The 18,028-nt window shown below is 40.5% G+C and overlaps 3 protein-coding genes and 1 long non-coding RNA gene across 5 annotated transcripts; 3 read left to right on the top strand and 1 right to left on the bottom strand.

Annotated features, from left to right (window-relative positions):
• The first annotated feature begins 435 nt into the window (after positions 1-435).
• On the top strand, positions 436-2,760 carry LOC131248660 (pentatricopeptide repeat-containing protein At4g01400, mitochondrial-like). Of its 2 annotated transcripts, none has more exons than XM_058249044.1 (2): positions 436-1,931; positions 2,632-2,760. In XM_058249044.1, the coding sequence occupies exon 1, from the start codon at positions 475-477 to the stop codon at positions 1,846-1,848; it is 1,374 nt and encodes a 457-aa protein (XP_058105027.1). In that variant the 5' UTR covers positions 436-474; the 3' UTR covers positions 1,849-1,931; positions 2,632-2,760. The 2 variants fall into 2 exon arrangements, with proteins under 2 accessions (XP_058105027.1, XP_058105026.1); XM_058249043.1 differs by having other exon boundaries at positions 2,614-2,754.
• Position 2,761: 1 nt separating this feature from the next.
• On the top strand, positions 2,762-6,159 carry LOC131248665 (uncharacterized). Its single transcript, XR_009172330.1, has 2 exons — positions 2,762-3,418; positions 5,078-6,159. It is a non-coding gene; the product is annotated as an uncharacterized LOC131248665 (long non-coding RNA).
• Positions 6,160-7,233: 1,074 nt separating this feature from the next.
• Positions 7,234-8,671, top strand: LOC131248664 (protein CHLORORESPIRATORY REDUCTION 41, chloroplastic). The gene has a single exon (XM_058249047.1). It carries the CDS (start codon positions 8,007-8,009, stop codon positions 8,607-8,609), a length of 603 nt encoding a protein of 200 aa, XP_058105030.1. The 5' UTR covers positions 7,234-8,006; the 3' UTR covers positions 8,610-8,671.
• A 1,719-nt stretch (positions 8,672-10,390) lies between these two features.
• LOC131249597 (uncharacterized mitochondrial protein AtMg00810-like) lies at positions 10,391-11,033 on the bottom strand. Its single transcript, XM_058250397.1, has 2 exons — positions 10,805-11,033; positions 10,391-10,497 (listed from the first exon to the last, which is right to left on the bottom strand). Exons 1-2 carry the CDS (start codon positions 11,031-11,033, stop codon positions 10,391-10,393), a joined length of 336 nt encoding a protein of 111 aa, XP_058106380.1.
• Between the last annotated feature and the right edge of the window lie 6,995 nt (positions 11,034-18,028).

The raw sequence follows: 18,028 nt of genomic DNA, 5'->3' as shown, positions 1-18,028 counted from the left end.
ACAATGTTAAATGATGGTCAACCATTAAAAACCTTTCAGGGGCCATTAAAGTTTTGGATCAAGCTGATCATTGTTTTTTCCCTCGATCTGGGCCTGTATGACCTAATCAACATATTGGATATCAAATAAACAGTATAATGGGTCTTAGGAGGAATTTAATGGTGGATATCCAATTACTATTGTTTTCCTGTGGTGTGGTCCATATGAGATTTTTATCCTTAAAAGTTTTTTGATCAAGCCCTAAAATGATCTAAAAATGGATGAACGGAACGGATGAAACAAATACATCATGGTGGGCCCACAGAGCACCGACCATCAGCCACCGGGCTGGTGGCAAGGGGAGCAGCAAATCCGTTTCGCCCGCGAGCACCTACCGAATTAAACCGATCCATTCCTCGCCGGGAGCTTTCAGTCACACCCACTCACCACACCCCTTCTTCATTATAGATTAAAAAAAAGAACAACGAAAGAGAAATGCCTCCGCCATTTTTCACTCACTGCAAAACTCTATACCCGTTCCTCCCCAACAGCCTTCTCTCCTCTCTTAAATCGCTATCATCCTCTTCCCAACAACAACCACAACAAACCCACCTCCCTCTCCAATCCCCAATCGGGTCCCCTGCCCGCATCCAAAAGCTCATCGCTGCCCAACCCGACCCACTCCTTGCCAAGGAAATCTTCGATCTCGCCTCCCTCCAACCGAATTTCCGCCATTCCTACCCTTCCTACCATACCCTAATCCTCAAGCTCGCTCGCTCCCGCCATTTCTCCCTCTCCGATTCTCTCCTTCGCTCGCTCCGCTCCCAACGCCTCCCCTCCGTCGCCCCAGGCCTATTCTCCTCCCTTTTCCAGATCTACGCCGACGCTGGCCTCCCCTCCAAATCCCTCCAGATCTTCGATTCCATGCTCCATGATTTCAACTGCAAGCCCCGCGCCAAACACTTTAATCGCCTCCTCCTCGTCCTCGCCGAACGCCCCCGTCTCCTCCCTGCTGCCCTCTCCCTCTTCAAGTCCGCGGCCCGCCACGGGATCGCCATCAACACCAGGTCCTACAACATCCTCATGCGTGCTTTCTGCTTCAACGGCAGATTGAGCGTCGCCTACTCCCTGTTCAATCAAATGCACAAGCATGACCTTGTCCCTGATGTGGAATCGTATCGGATTCTGATGCAGGGGCTGTGCCGTAAGAGCCAGGTGAATACTGCTTCTGACCTGCTTGAAGATATGCTCAATAAGGGTTTTGTCCCAGATGCACTGAGCTACACGACGCTGTTGAATAGCTTGTGTAGGAAGAAGAAGTTGAGAGAGGCATATAAGCTCCTTTGTAGGATGAAGGTGAAAGGATGCAACCCAGATATCATCCATTATAACACGGTGATTTTGGGTTTTTGTAGGGAGGGTCGCCCTCTTGATGCATGCAAGGTTCTTGAAGAAATGCCGTCAAATGGGTGCATTCCAAATTTAGTGTCTTTTAGTACACTGGTGAATGGATTGTGTGATCATGGGATGCTTGACGAGGCGAAGGGTTATATGGAGGTGATGATTGCGAGAGGCTTGTCGCCACACTTCTCAGCTTTTCATAAGCTTGTTAAAGGCTTTTGCAATGTGGGTAAGATTGAGGAAGCTTTCCATGTGCTTTCGGAGATGCTGAGGCACGGTGTGGCCCCACATCTGGATACATGGGTGGTGATTGTGCCGAGGATTTGTGACGAGGATGGAATGGAAGTGGAGGAGATTGTTCGTATGTTTGGGAACGGAGATTGGAAACGCGAGACAAAGATTATTGATGCAGGCTTTGGTTTGGGGGGTATGATCAGAAGGGAACGTGCCAAAATAATGAAGTCTTGATTTTCCTGTGATGTTTGGTGGATTGATCCTTTTTTTTTGGGGTGTGTTGATGTGAAGAATGGCAACTTCACCTGCTGATTAAGGTAACAGGATGAACTCTTTCCTTGTCCTTCAGTTATATATAACTTGTTTGGATGGCCTGGTTATCTTGCTAAAACCATGAACATAATACCTATGTAATCACGTGTTGGATTCTGTGGTGTGTTTGGCACCCCCGATAATCCAGTGGAAACAATGGAATTCCATCCCTTCACATGATAGAAAATGATATGTTTACTATCACATTAGAGGTGGCAATTTTCCTTATCAGATGTTCATCTGAACGAACCCCTACTTGATGCTGTCATTATGGATTTGAAGAGCTTATTGCATCTGAAATTTCCTTCTATGACTTGCTAAGTAAACCTGCATTGAGGAAAAAAAAAAAGAAGAAATTTTAGGGATGTTCCTTCTGCACTGATTTGAGTGCCTGCCTTATGTATGACTCATAAACCTCCAGTTTTGTCCCCCTCAATGATTAATATTATTCATTTGTGGCTATTTCCAGTCCTTGTTGTCTTGGCCTGTATTATGCTCTTGAATTTGTATATTGCTTTAGTAAACTGTACATCTTTATGTTTGTTAGTAGATACACAAATTATTAGGAAAATGTCGGAGATCTAGTCCTATCCAAAGAACCATTTCCATTTTTTGAAATCGCTGATGCAGGCTTGATATTACATATCGTTATTTCTCATTATTTAATGTAGCCTAATTTCCAGACAGTTCTACATGTCTGCGTAGGATTATTTGACAGCACAAACAGCTACGGGACTTCTGAATGAGTAATCTCGATGCACCTTGCCTGTAGAAGTGAAGATTACTTTGAAGGGAAAACTGGTGGTGGATGAATTGAAGGACAAGATCTGAGTTAGTGGGGCCGGCATTTTTTTACGGTGCTTGAGATTGTCATGGTTGTTTTAAGGTTGGGGATGAAAATGGAAGGGAGGTTTAGATCCAGTACCACTGGATGGCTGTTCTTCTTGCAGAATGTTGGCTTATTGGTTAAACCGCTAAGGGCAGCATCGTTTTAGCCCATTGAACAAAGGAATTAAATGTTGTTCCCAATGCTCATATCATAAGTAAGCCCTGGATTTGCTGCTCTGCTGGGGTTTACAAGACCACTGCTGATGTCAAAAGGGTCTGCTGGGTTGCAAGTACCATCCTCTGCCACTGTCATCTTCCCATCTTTGCCAGATCGAGAGGCTGCATTTTGTAAGAACATCAATTTGAAAGAGGTAGAATAGTGCACTTTGAGAAAACGTAATCCAAGTAACTGTTACTCACCGGTGGTGATGATTGCTGATTTTAGTGCTGCAGAGATCAATCTTTGTTGATGCATTTCATAAGGGTAGCTATTTCTGCCACATGCAGACAAGCCATTGAGGTACGTGATAGCATGACAAACTCATCACTGTTCTTCGGATCGTTGGATGGTGGATATGCAGCTAAGATGTTGACACCAGGTGCAGATATGTCAGGCTGCCAGAGACATTCATCAATAATATGAAAAGCAACAGGAAGACCAGAGGTAATCATGAAATTTTGATAATTAAGACAATTTCCGGATAAACTTGCTTTTGCATTAGCCAACAATAGCCGACAATACTTGTATTGTTTTAGCATGCAGTAGGCGACAACATTTTCTATGTGATATGATAATTGTTTAAAAGACCATCACCCATAATCTCATTATGGTATATTGAACACTCTCAATATGTGAGGTTTATTTTTATTTTTCGTTTTTGAAAATTTTCTCAATCTGTCAGGTTCATTCGTATATCCCTGAAAATGTATATTTTTTTACTTCTGCTTTTTGGTGGAACCAATTCATGAATTGTTTTTGGTGGCTTTGGAAACAGGAACTGCAGCTATGCTGGTTTTAATTGTACATCTTTTTCTTCCTCTGATTGTGAATGGGATATTTGGTAGAGCACATCCCATCTGCCACAAAAGGAAAGCTTCCAAAAACACCCTAAAACCAATTTCTGGAGTTGTTTTCCACTAAATGCTCCCCAAATCAGTACTTACTAAAATAATCACCGTTTAGGCTAATTTATATGCATTAATCAACTGCCTTGTATTTGATTCCCCTTAATTGAATCCAGTTTAGATATCTTTCCATTAGCAGGAATTTGGGGGCAATCATGGATTCTTCAAAACCAGGACATCATTTTTACCATTCAAAGTGCTTGAGATATTATGCTTTGCTTTATAAACTAAAGAGGACAAGCTATTGAAGCCTCCTAAATTTTTCGGAGAGAACTATATTAGAAAAGAAACACATTACATAAAAAAAGGTGAGAAATCTTGATACAAGGAGAAGGGTGAAAGTGTTTTACATAGCTTATGCTTTGTAGCATGGAGCTCATGTGACATAGGTAGCTTAGCCTTCACACTACATCGGCTATTAAAATAGCTTGAGTCACCATGTAGCCTACGCTACATGCTAATTAGCACAGACTACACCGTTTGTGACCTGTGGTACACGCTTACACTACTAGTTATTTTTTTTTCTTTCTAAACATTAACACTAATTAATGCTTTAATGATTTGTGTTATTTTTCTATTTGCAATAAACAATAGTTAATTTTTTCAATTGATCCTCTCCTTTACTAGGTTGTTCCATGTAATGGCTTCTTAACCTCTAAGTCAAGGGTTCAAGGAGTTGGTGTCATCATTGTAAAATAATAATAATAATAAATAAATAATAAAATAATGCTTTCAATGATTTTAGTAAAATAATATAAGTAACAGTATTAAATAATTCCCGTTCTGTCTTTATGTTTATGATTAATCTTTGCTCTATTTTTCCTATTATTTTAGGATGTGTTTGGTTGCACCTAATATCTTTAAGTTTCATTATTGTTTAGTCTAACTTGGCACAAAATATCATAAATTTTCATAATATTTGGTGCAACCAAGCACAACCTTAATTAGCAATCTAGAAGTTGCATATAGCTTATGCTGCAGTCTACATAGCATACGCCCTACGCTACAGAGGGGTGAACGTTATGATACGTGCTATTCGTTATTTAGAACACTTTCCTGAGTCAAAGCACCCACCACCTCATTGAAGTGGCATTTGATCCAAGATTAGAGGGCATTGCTAGTTAGACTTGAATGGAAGTTTAAAGATGCCATTTTGATTTTGTTCCACCATTTCATTTAGTGTCTATCTTATCTCTAGAAAATCCAATGAAATTTTGAGCAACAAAAAGAAAATGAATAGTCGAGGCTTGGAGATGGACCATACCTTTAACATGGCAGGAGACAAGGAACAAGGCCCTCTGGAAGAGAAAATGCCACTTTCCCAGAGACAGTCTTTGCACTGCCCAACTACACGACTGGTGACCTACTGAAGGAAGAACAGTTATTATGCATTTCCACACACACGTCGCCTAATCCTATGGTACCATCTCAGAATCTGCTTACTTCGGCTGTTTGATGGTGGACAAAACCTCTGTTTTATCTTGTAATTTACTCTAATACAGGCGATAATTTTACATGCTTCTAGCATATTATCTTGACCACACACGAGGATGACACCAACTCGATGTGCGATGTGTGATGTGCACATACAAAGTTGCTTCATAAGATGGTGAGAAACAGAGGATGACCTTCCCCGCCACTAATGTGGCATTAAGAGTTCCAGTTCTGCAACTCTTGCTGCTGACCAAGTGGCCTCAACAACTTACTCAGCAAGGTTACATAAACCGGAAAGTAGGGAAAATCATCTTCAGAGAAAGGTCTACCTATCCGCATTTGATACACTCCGATGGCACTGTCATCTGCTTGTACAAGTCCTTAGTCACATTCATCCATCTTGGTGTCCAATGACTGACCCTGCACAAACATGGGGCGAAGGGAGCATGCTTGCTAGACATCCATGTTACTTGATTGAACTGGAGAAATGATAAGGAGATTCATGCAAATATGACAAGTGTTGTGTGCAGGATTCGTGTACTCCGAGAACTGCGAGTCATTATGTGTGGCCCACAATGATGCCTTGTTCCAGGAATTAGACTGGTCTACTCATCAAGTGGGTAGCTTGTGCTGCTGTGCACGGTGAAGATGTACCCATTTGACCATTTTTTTTTTTTTTTATATTCTAACTGCTCAGATTTCTCATACATGCACGTGCCACCTGATGAGTGGACCAGCTGAATCTTTTGGGCCAGGGAATGTTCACAGTGGGCCCACCTGATTTTCAGGTGTCATTCATGTGTAGCGTGAAGAAAGCCAATGCAAGGATCTCCATAGTATTTGTCATTTAACCATTGTTTCCTGAGATAACACTTCAGAGAAGGGAATTACCACATGAGAACTCTTCATTGACAAGAGAGTGATTGTTTCGAAGTGTAATAGCTGTTGGGAAGGCCCTGTTGATGGTGGTAGCTGCAATGGTTAAGATCCAGGGTGCTGTGTTCTCGACTGTCTGAGAGGAAGGACCCTCATTTCCGGTCGAACAGACTACAGTGATCACCTTCACCACTGCCCGAAAGGATCCAATTATGATCTCATTGTGCTCAACATATGGAAAGAGAGGAACTTGTTTGCTGACAGAAACAGAGAATGGCCACTCCATCATGCATGGCTCCATGAGAAGTTATCTGACCCTTATTTGCATTTCAATGGGTTGGTCTGGTATGAGAAGTTATCTAAACCACTCATTAGATCCCATGTACGTTTTATGTGCTACATTATAAACATGTTTTTTTTAAAAAGCTTGTTAGTACACCCCACTGTCAGTTCACACATCACTGTTAGCCACCCCCACTAGGGATCAACACCAAGACCTTTGTGTTGAAACGAGGTATCTTTCACTGTTACATTATAAACATGATACACATCCAACAATGTTAAACAAACATGATCAATAACCATGAATATGGATCATGAAGATCATTTACACAAAAATGGGTCCCACGAATAATTTGATCTGTCTATTTACTAGGTCCCCTTATGGGTTGCTCATGTTCCTAAAAGATCACTTCTGCTAGCTAATCCTAGCCATCCAATTCATGACCTGGAGAAAGATAAAGGATGGAAATTTAAGGATGAATTGGATGATCCCATCAAAGTGATTTTTCCATGATTACTGACGAAATATTTTTGAACTTAAATGCACAGTGTATATCTATTGATTGAACTGTTGAAGTGACTCCAGGAGCACTAAAACTTGGACAGGGATTGCATACTCACGCTGCTCTATAAGGCCCACCATGTTGTATATGTATTTAAGGGTGAATTGGATCATCTTATCAGAGTGATTTTTCCATGATTACTGATGAAATGTTTTTTATTTAATGCACAGTTCATATCCATCGATTGAATAGTTGAAGTGACTCGAGGGGCGCTGTAACTTAGGATACAGATTGCATACCCACGCTGCTCCATAGGCCCCACCATTTAATATATGTTTTATTCACGTTATTCATTTATTTTGAATAATTATTTTAAGATATGAACAAAAAAGAATGAGACGGATTCAAATCTGAAGTGGACCGCACCATGAGAAGAGGGTGGTGATTGAACGCTTACTATTAAGACTTTGTAAGGTTTAATGTAATGTTTATTTGCCATCCAACCCGTTGATTATTAGGTCACACAAAATAGATGAATGCAACACACCAATATCTCCTCAAGCAAAACTTTCTTAGCCCAAATAAGTTTTTAATGGTGGGCATTTAATCATCATTGTTTCCTGTGGTGTGGTTCACGTTAAACCTGATTCTATCTTATTTTTGGGCTCGTGATCTGAAATAGTATGGAAAAATGGATGGACGGCGTGGATAAATTACATACGTCCTGGTGGGGCCCACAGTACACTATCGGTGTTAGTATGCAATCCGCATCCCTATAACTTAACGGTCCCCACTAGAGCATTTCTCCTTGTACCATTACAAGTGCTGCATTTCTCTTCATAGCCGTCCATCCATGGTGAGAATAAACACACCAACGGCCTGGATCATTTAATCCATGTGCCCCAATTGCAAAACCATAAAAACCCGAGTATACTCGAGGACCATACATTCTTCCTTCCCAATAGGCAATAACGAACCTTATCCCTTCCAAAACAACTCCAAACGAAAGTAAAAAAGAACCTCTTCTCTCCCATGGCTTCTTCTCCCACAAACCCTTTCCAACTCCTCCCCCACCCCAAATTCCTGCCAAATCCGCCCCTCTTTTTGTCAAAAGCAACCCCAAAACTTCCTCTCCTTAAAAAACCCCACCCCCTCAAATGCGCTCCAAACCCAAACCCAGCCCCAGAAAACACCCAGCTCGAGACCCAAAAGAAATCCGACGTCTTGAAAAAACCCAAATCCCCATCGACTCTAAGCCGTCCAGAGCCCCCCAACTTCGAGATCGGGTGGAAACGGACGAAGGAGATTAAGCTGGAGAAGCCGAAGGGGTGGATGATCATGGATTTTCTGGAGAAGCTGGAGGGGCTGATGGTGAGGAGGGAGTACGGATCGACGAAGCTACTTGCGAAGGTGGGGGAGATAGTATCGGAGAGAGCGAGGGAAGAGGCAGAGGTGCTGAGAGAAGGAGGAGAGGTGGAGGAGAGGTTGGTGACGGAGCTGGGAAGAGTACTGAGACTGATGGAGATGGATTTGGAGATGGTGAGAGCTGCTGTGAAGGAAGAGACGTTGAATGAGAGGCTTGAGCAGGCAAAGGCCAGGTGCAGACAGGCTATTCTCGTCGCTAATTCTTTCTGATATGCATGTATCTATGTATATGTATATGGATGGATAGACAGATGTATGGTGATGAAAGAGAAGACCGTGACGCAAATGGATTATTATTTTTTTATTTTTACATTACGGGGGAGTGGCTTCGGTCCCAGACTGTGGGCCCACCTTGATGCATGTGCCTTACATCCATGCCGTCCATCCGGTTTGAAAGCTTATTTTAGGGCATGATCCTAATGACGTAGGGTGATTGACCATTAAAAACTTTTTAAAGGTCACAAGAGTTATGTTTGGTCCCTTCATCAACGTCATCCTATCAACAGGTTGCACGTAATAATAAAATCCGCTGGCCGTCAAGAACTTTTTAACGGTGGGCATTCAGTCACCATTATTTCCTGCGGTGTGATCCACCTGAGATTTGGATCTGCTTCATTTTTGGGATCATGCCCTAAAAATGAGCCGTTAATATAGACGGTCGGAATTGATGTAGGGTACTCACATCAGGGTAGAGCCCATAGACGAGAACATATGCGACCCTCTCCTTTTCCCTCATAATTCTTTTGGTTAATTTACTTGGGCTAAGAAGAAAATGAAATTTTCATTTCAGGTGAAATGCGATTTATACTTGGTTATGCAGATCTTAACATGGCCATGTCATCCAGACTCTCCAATGATGGGCCATCAAGGTATTTGATCCGTGGATTTGTTGTATGTGAAGAGGACCGTTAACTCTTTTAAATTTCTTCTACGCAATCTAGAAGCGGGATAAGAGGAAAGACTTGGGGATGGAAAAAATTTACTTGTATTAGATATTATTTACTGGTTGAATTACAATGAAGACTCTTATATATATATATATAGGCCCTTAGGGTCTTTTCTATACATTTCTTTACACTTAATGAAATTCTCTCTACTCCAAATACTCATGTCATTTAGGGCCCGTTTGGCCGGTCGGATTGGAAGGGATTGGATGGTATTGGAAGGGATTGGAAGTCAAATCCTGGGATTGGCCTGGCGTGCCAAACAGAGTCGGTGATCTGATCCCAATCCCATGGATCTTAAGACAATCCACTGACAACACCATCATTACCTTTAAATCCCATCCAATCCACCCTAAGCCTTTCAAATTTGCCTGGGACGTGTTTGGTTTGAGGGATTGGAAGGGGTGAGAAGGTTTAATACCGGAATTGGCCGGGCGCGCCAAACGGACTGGATGTAGCAATCCAGAGATATAGCAATCCCATGGATCTCCAGACAATCCACCGACAACACCATCATTACCTAGAAATCCATGCCATCCACCCTAATACCATTCAATCCCTCCTAAGCCACCTGGCCAAACGGGCCCTTAGGTGGCTCTTTTGAAACTTTTACTCTTACATTATTAGTTTACTACATTATAATAATTTTACAAAATTTATGTTTATTTCTCAACACGCCCTTAAATATAATATTCTTACATCAACCATTCCAAGCATAATTATTAACTTGTTAAAGATGTCGATTTTGAGAGGTTTTGTGAGAATGTCAGCAATTTAATATTGTGACTTGATGAATATGATTTCAATCTCGTTATTCTTTACATGCTCTCTGATGAAGTGGAAATGAGTGTCGATATGCTTATTCCTTTCATAAAATACGGTATTCTTTGCTAAGGCAATGAATGACTTATTGTCAACATAAATCTTCGTAGGCTTACCTTAATGCATTTGAATATCTTTGAGCAGATTCCTTAGCCAAATCGCATGGCATACTCCTGATGATGTAGCTACATATTCGGCTTCACATGTCGAAAGAGTGACAATCAATTACTTCTTTGATTGCCATGTAAAAGCAATATCTCCCATGTAAAATACGAAATCAGAGGTGCTTTTTCTATCATTCTCTTCTCCTCCCCAATCACTATCTAAATAACCTGCAAGTTGAAAGTCTTGTGATGATTAATAAAGCAAACCATAACTCATTGTACTTTTTACGAATCAAAGAATCCTCATGGCCGCTTTAATGTGAGAAGATTTTGGTTCTTTCATGCACCAACTCACAAGCACAACTCTATATAAAATGTTCGGTCTTGTGCACGTGAACTATTGAAGACTTCCAAGTAGGCTCATGAAGAGTGTAGAATTCACATTTTCTTCTTTATCATACTTTGTCAATTTGAAGCCACATTCTACGGGTGTGCTTATCGACTTACAATTGTACATTTTGAATTTCTTGAGAACCTTCTTGAGAGATAAAGATTCTTTCATCCATTTGCTTCACTTCTATGCCATGGAAATATGACATGAGGCCGATGTCCATCATTTCAAATTCTCGAATCATTGATTCCTTAAACCCCTTAAACATACTTAAATTATTTCCTGTGAAGATCAAGTCATCCATATACAAGCAAACAAGCAACGTATCTTCATTTTTGTTCACCTTCCAAGCCACATCTCTGAAGTTTTCCATTTCGATATTGGATTATTCATATTCTTTAGTGAACCATGTCGAATCGTACTCTTTATCCTTGAAGAGACAAAATGTATGACTAGATTTGTTAGAGTGAAAGAAAGAAAGAAATTCATACATTTGGTGAAAGAATAATTAATCTTGTAGCAGATAATGTTGCGATGGTCGAAGGAAGTGAATTCAATATCTGTTGGGATGGATTTAACGAATTTTTCTATAAAATATTCATAAAACCACATATGAACAAGCCAAACAAGCCCACCAGATTGGTAGAATCCTTTTGTAGTTGCTTCATACATGCTATGGTAAAGGTAGCCGAGCACGAAAGGGGTAAGGGCAAGATGACGTCCTTGAGCGAGTGCCTTGGCTAGTTGAATATATTCTTTGGTGATTTGTAGAGCACTCACATATAAAAAAATTGGCAGATCCACATCAATAGGAATGTTGTATGTTCTTGTTCATCTACCTTATCTTGAGACTTGTGTTGAAGAACCATAAACATAAAATATGTCTTGCTGGTCTTGTTCGTGAGAGCAAAGAGATGTAGATTTTTCAGAGTTAAGCCCGAGTAGACAGGCTCACCAAAGGGAAGAAGGTGAGTGAATGCACATACATGATCGATGGACCCATGAGGCCGCATCTGAAATGGAATGTATTGGTCGATTGGTTCCAAAAAGTCAATGGATGTTATGCTTCAACATGAGCAAACCACTCAGCCCAATCATTCATTGATTTTGACATGTTAGTGAGGACTTGAATGCATCGGAGGGATCCAGAAGATTGTCTGATTAGAGAATCAGAACTTCATTAGGGCACTTTGAGAAGCTGGGTTCGATTTCACGGAGTTGATCATGGGTGACTGCTAGATGGAAAGCAAGACCAAGTGTCAACACTGTAGTGTCTAATTTAGTTGGAGTATTAAAGAGGAGATTATTATTCATTCCAGACGACAAGGCATCAAGATCTTTAATGAATGATTCTAAGTGGAAAGCTAAAGCAGCAGAAGAAGAAGATGTAGCCATTGTGATGACTTGAGGAAAGAAAATTGGAAAATATTTGATGCAAAAGAGAGAAGAAAGAGTGAAATGGGAGAAGCACTGTCTTAATAATTGCTTATGTATCGGCCGCAATATGTGTGCATTAATGAAGAGGTGATCATGACTCATTGTACGATACATTGTTATGGAATGTATCGCATGGACAACCTAAAAGCATGAGACGAAGGATATCTCATGATAGGGCATCGGTCAAGTGGAATTAATAGGGAAACAACATGTGGATAAATGACCGATTGCATTTATAATATCAAGCAACAAAACAATGTCGGTGTCACTTTTTACCAAAGGAGAAGCAACGTGAGGGTTAATGTTGTACTATATTTCTAGCTATTCTGGGAAAGTCAATTGGAGGACGACATGTGGCATTGTATGAGGACTAGGAAGTGGATAAAAGATCTTTAAAGATTTAGAGTTCTTTTTGCAGGCTTAGATCTGACATTAGTCTAGTTCTACATGTCAATGGATGGTTGACGAAGTGTTGCAGTTGATAAATAAAAAATACGGTCAAGCTGTTTAAGATATAAAAAGTAACCGAGGGCAACAAAGCTTTGGCTAATAAAAGTGGAACCATTGTAAAGAGAAACATACTAAAAGAAAGATATAGAGAAGAGAAGAATCTAAAAAGGCTTTTGGACTGCTGTGACCATTGCAGTAATGAAAGAAGGATCTAGAAGAATAAGCTAAAGTAGGAATATATAAATAACAGAGGAATATGATAGAGAAAATACCCAGGTTTCACACTAATTAAAACAAACAAACCTATTAATTTATTTTATCTTGGCTTATCCTAAGAGTAACATTAATCAAGTAATAGTAATTTTTAGTTTACACTTATACGATGGATTTGTTCTTTATCGAATATCAAGCAATGTTTTTTAAGGGACACATTCTTATATTTGCTTCTAGTGAATAATTGTGAGTTTTTCTTCTATTTGTTTTACACTGGCATTTTAAAAGTTCTTTCTTGTGAAAGGCACAAAGTAACCCATCTTCTGAGGAAGAACCCCACCCTTCGATTATCGCTTGATTGTTATCGGATTCTGTAAGTAACTAAGCAAGCGACCAATCTTCTCTTAATATGGTCATATATGTTTATATCGAATATGAATAATGATTATTTTGGTACTTGGGGTCAAAGTTGATCAATTTGGATGAAGCCACTATATAAATTCTGGCATGCCCACACAATTGAAAACAAACTGAGTAGCCAACAGAAGTACCAGAATATCCTAGGGCCATGTAGCTATGTGTACACATGGTTCGATCAGGATTATCCATCTAGTGGGACTTATTATGGACGGAAATTGATTCAGGATCCACATGGATGGGATGATTCCATGCATCTAAAAAGTGGACTTCAAATCACTAGCAAAGAAAAAAAAATGTTTATTTAAGTGCTGGCAAGCTAAAAATAACTAATGGCTTTAATCTTCTAACAAGTATGATTTTTGGAACATTAAGACCTGAATAAGATTTTCAAGCCGCAGGGTTTAAGAGTTTGGATACAATTAGTAACTTTGTATCGAGATGGGGTATCTGCACAATTGAATGGTACCATGGTGGACGACTTATTTCCTTGAATCCTTTGCGAGATGGTACAATTCTACCAGTAAAATCTCCAATATAGTAGCTCCATATCACACATGGTTGATTATGCATTGCTTCACATATATCGCATTTTAAATGCGAATGCCACCGAAAAATCTTACCCATACTTCTAAGGGCCTGCTGGATTCGTGTATTGTATCGTATTAAGGGTGGGTTTTTACGATATACCGTGTTTGGATAGGAGTTAGCATCCGAACGTATATATGTGCGCGAATACAATAAAAAACTAACAATTTGTAAAGGCGGTAGAGTAAGAGAAGACGCCACTGCATCGTGCAGTGCAGCGTCTTTAATGCGCTGTATTTTTGCGTGTGCGCGTGTGTGTTCGGTAATCTGTGCTGTATAGATTTAATAAGTTAATCATGGTACGTGTGCTTGCTCAACGCATTTTATCAAGATCCAGGCCGTTCATCTGGTGGGACTAAAAAAATTATACTCTTACTAAAAAAAATCAGACAGGTCGACTGACGAGGAATCAGTGCTTGAATTAAGGGCGCAACTAGCTTGTAAATAGGAGTTACCGGAACCCCTGTAACACCTAGCTCTGTGTGGCCCACCGTGTTGTTTGTGTTACATCCATTCCTTCCACCTGTTTCTACGAAGCATTTCAGGAGAAGAGCCCAAACACAAGGATATCACAAACTCAAGTGGGCCGCATCACAAGAAACAACAGAGATTGAACCCCAACTACTGAAACCTTATAAGCGCCACAGAGAAGTTTTTGATGAGGCTTATACTTATGTTTTCTCTTAATCCAGGTGCGAATCACCTTATGAAAGGGTTAGATGGCATATAAACATCACTGTGGGCCCCATGAAGATTTCAAAAGTGGGCGTCTCCATTACCATTGTTTTCTGGGATGTGGCCCACCTGAATTTTTGATCTCCTTCTTGTTTTCTCTTATGTCCCCGTAGAAACCGATGGACAGTGTAGATACAACACGGTGGGCCCTAAAGAACTGACGGGCAACTCGCATCCTCGTATTAAGCTGTTGTTGCTTTTCCCAACCACCCATTCTTTCTGATATACGTGTGGTCCACCTGAACATATTGCCGAGCAGACTCTTTGCCACATAACCTTCATATGTGTGCTCACCTGATGGATGGCCCGGATCTTATATATGTCAATCAAACTTGGTGACTGTGGATGGACGGTTAGGATTCACCAATCAGAACATGATGGACGGATATGATTAATCACAAATATGACAATGGGCCCCGCCTTAGATACAATGTATGAGAACTTAAAATTAGCTAGACTCCTACATGTGCTATCAATATTTATACGTATGTACAATACTCAGTTCTTATATGCCATTTCCAAACATTGCTCTGTACAAGAAATTATATACTTGTCCGAGCAATACCTCATATCCAAACATTGGTTAATGGCACCTTGATTTGGATGTATTCTGAAAATGGTTGAATGTATACATAAATAGTAGCAGAATACAATACAATACAACCTTATACATGAATCCAAATAGGCCATAAGGGTCATCCCATCGAACATTAAACGTTATTGTCGTGTTATAGGTATGATTTTTTACCCATTAACCATCCAAGCTAAGGCCTGGGGGGACCTGATTTTCACATCATCGACCACGTGTCGAGTAAGGTTTCAACAATTGGCATTTCATGTGTGGCCTACTTGGATCGTGGATCCAGCCTAATTTTTATCTCCTATTCTAAAATGAGCTTGCAAAACAGATATACAGATAGATTTCTAACAAACATCACGGTGAGCCCCACCTACATTCTGAGCACGGGAACTTCCTTCAAAAGCCTATGGCATGAAATCCGCACGTTGGAGAGATGGCTCACGCGGGAGCGGATTAGGTGAGACCCCGGATCCACTAAGGTATGTGGGAACCTGATGGGGCCCACTGTGATCTATGTGACTACATCCACGCCATCCATCCATATTGAAAGCTCATTTTAAGACATTAACAAAAAAAAGAAAAAAGAAAGCAGATTCGAATCTCACGTGGACCATAGTAGAGGAAACAGTGGTAATCGATCATAAAAAACTTCTCATGAGTTACAAAAGTATTGGATCAGGCTGATATTTGTGTGGTCTCTTCATCCAGATCTTTGTGACCTTATCAACGGGTTGGATGGCAAATAAACATTCCAGTTGCACATGAAGTTTTTAGTGGTGGGGATTCAATCACTATTGTTTCCTGTGTTATGGTACACAGAAGATTTTGATCTTCTTCATTTTTGAGATCATGCCTTAAAATAAGCTTTCAAAATGTTTGAACGGAGTGAATTTAAGGCATGGACATTAAAACGGCCCCACAGTCAGGTTCCCACCACCTTGGTGGATCTGGGGTCCCACTTAATATGCTCCCCGATATATGCATTGTATATCCACGCCGTCCATCTGTTTTTAAGCTTATTTTAGGACATGATCCCTAACATGAAGCCGATAAAAGCTTCAATTGGACCACACCACAGGAACACAAAGGTCATTGCACTCCCACCATTAAAACCTTCCTAGCATCCACTGTAATGTTTATTGACCATCCAACCTATTGATAATATCATACAGATCTAGATGAAAGGAGATAACGAATGTCAGCTTGATCTAAAACTTTTCTAGCCTGCAGAAGTTTTTCAATGTCATTAACCACTGTTTCCTGTGGTGTGGTCCATCTGAAATTTATATCTGCTTCATTTTTAGGACCATGGCCTAAAATAGGCTGGAAAAGAAGATGAACAGATGCATCAAGATGGGCTCCTACGGTCAGGTCCCACCCACATAGCTGGTTCCCTTCTCACCAATAGAATGCCACAGGGCGTACTCTCATTGGTGCTCTACCTTAATACGGTTGAATTTTCCCGCTCACAACCGTCACTCTTACACAAGAAAAAGCGCCGTGAGAGAGAACTCTCTACATTCGCTCTTGCAGCAGCAGATTGAGAGAGTTCTGCATTTCCAGATAGTCATCGTTGCAAGGGGGTGAGGCTTTTCTGCATTTTCTTCTCTTTCTTTGTTCTTTCTTGCTATATTTCTTCTTTAATTCTCTGTAACAGTTCTCTCTCTCTGCTTATTTATTACATGCATTTGTAGAATTTGAATTCGCTTCTCTGACTCCTTTTTTCTTTCCCTTCTTTTTTTTTTTTTTTTGAAATCTTTCACCGTTTCTTGATGAATTGAAGGGTGGTTTTTCTATTCCTCTTCTCTCTCTCTGTTTTTTCTTTTTCTTTTGCTGTGAAATATGAAATCCTCAGCCTCGAATTCCATCTTGCCCTGCTTCCTGTAAAGGTGGAGGGCCCCACCTTTTACGACACATACGGTTCTTGTTGCTGGGATTTTCCAATCTGGATCAATTTTCTAGAATTTCCTTTCCATGGAGGGGCCCACCATTTGAACGGTCTGGATTACAGACAGGGGGGTTCAAGCTGTATGAAAAACTGGACTGAGGGAAAACCCCTGGTAACTCATGGAGTTAATGAATGGGGTGAAATCATTTCTTCTCTTTCTTCATTCTTACCATCTTTCTTCTTAAATTCTCTGTAATTCTCTTCTCTTCTCATTGAATTCTCTTCCGTTAGCAGCTCTGATTCTTTCATTTTCCTTCCTTTTTTTTTTTTTTTGTCAAATCTTTCACTGTTTCTTGATGAATTTAATGGTCAATTTCTGTTCCTTTTCTTTTCTATTCTTCTTCTCGTTTTTCTTTTTCTTTTTCTTTTTGGCTACGATGGCCAGCATCCTATAAAGGTGGAGGGACCCACCACGTTTAACTGATCCAGACTGTTTGTATGGTGGGAGCTGTGGATGGAGGATAGATTAAAGATAAGAGCCATCTGATGTGGAAGTGTTCCTACTGCAAATTTCTTTTTTAACTGTCCATCGCAGGCGGGCGATCTGATGGCTGGGATTTTCCTATGGGATTTTTCTTTTTTCATAATATTTACTCAATGGAGGGGCTCACCATATGAATGATCTAGATTTCTGAAAGGTGGGATCCACTTTATGGAAACTTGTCTAAGTGAAAACCCCAGGTAATTTGGGCTGGGCATTGTTTATTTCCTTCCTGTTTCGATTGCTACTCGGCCTAAACAAATTAATGGTCAGGTCAACCAGATCAACATCTTGAACACTAATAAGGGGGCCCCACCAGTACTGAATTCTGTAGAGAACTACGCAACCCCCTCGTGAATAGTCAGACCAAACGAGATCAACGATCTATACATAATGCTGGACAGACTTGTTCAGAGGCAGAGCAGCATACAATATCTTCTCTTTCATCAGAATCGACTCGAAGTTTCCGTCCATTGAGTTTCACGCAGAAGATGCATCCTGTCTATATGACATCCAGGC

Source organism: Magnolia sinica, chromosome 6 (assembly GCF_029962835.1).
Source record: "Magnolia sinica isolate HGM2019 chromosome 6, MsV1, whole genome shotgun sequence".
Classification (NCBI taxonomy): Eukaryota; Viridiplantae; Streptophyta; class Magnoliopsida; order Magnoliales; family Magnoliaceae; genus Magnolia; species Magnolia sinica.
Note: the sequence above shows the minus strand (reverse complement) of the source record. Positions and strands in the feature narration are given on the sequence as shown.

Coding starts and splice junctions, on each gene's coding strand:
- LOC131248660 (XM_058249044.1), top strand. CDS start 475: ATGCCTCCGCCATTTTTCACTCACTGCAAAACTCTATACCCGTTCCTC.
- LOC131248664 (XM_058249047.1), top strand. CDS start 8,007: ATGGCTTCTTCTCCCACAAACCCTTTCCAACTCCTCCCCCACCCCAAA.
- LOC131249597 (XM_058250397.1), bottom strand. CDS start 11,033: ATGGAAAACTTCAGAGATGTGGCTTGGAAGGTGAACAAAAATGAAGAT. Junction 10,498..10,804: donor AATCTTTATCTCTCAAGAAG/GTTCTCAAGAAA, acceptor TTCAACTTGCAG/GTTATTTAGATAGTGATTGG.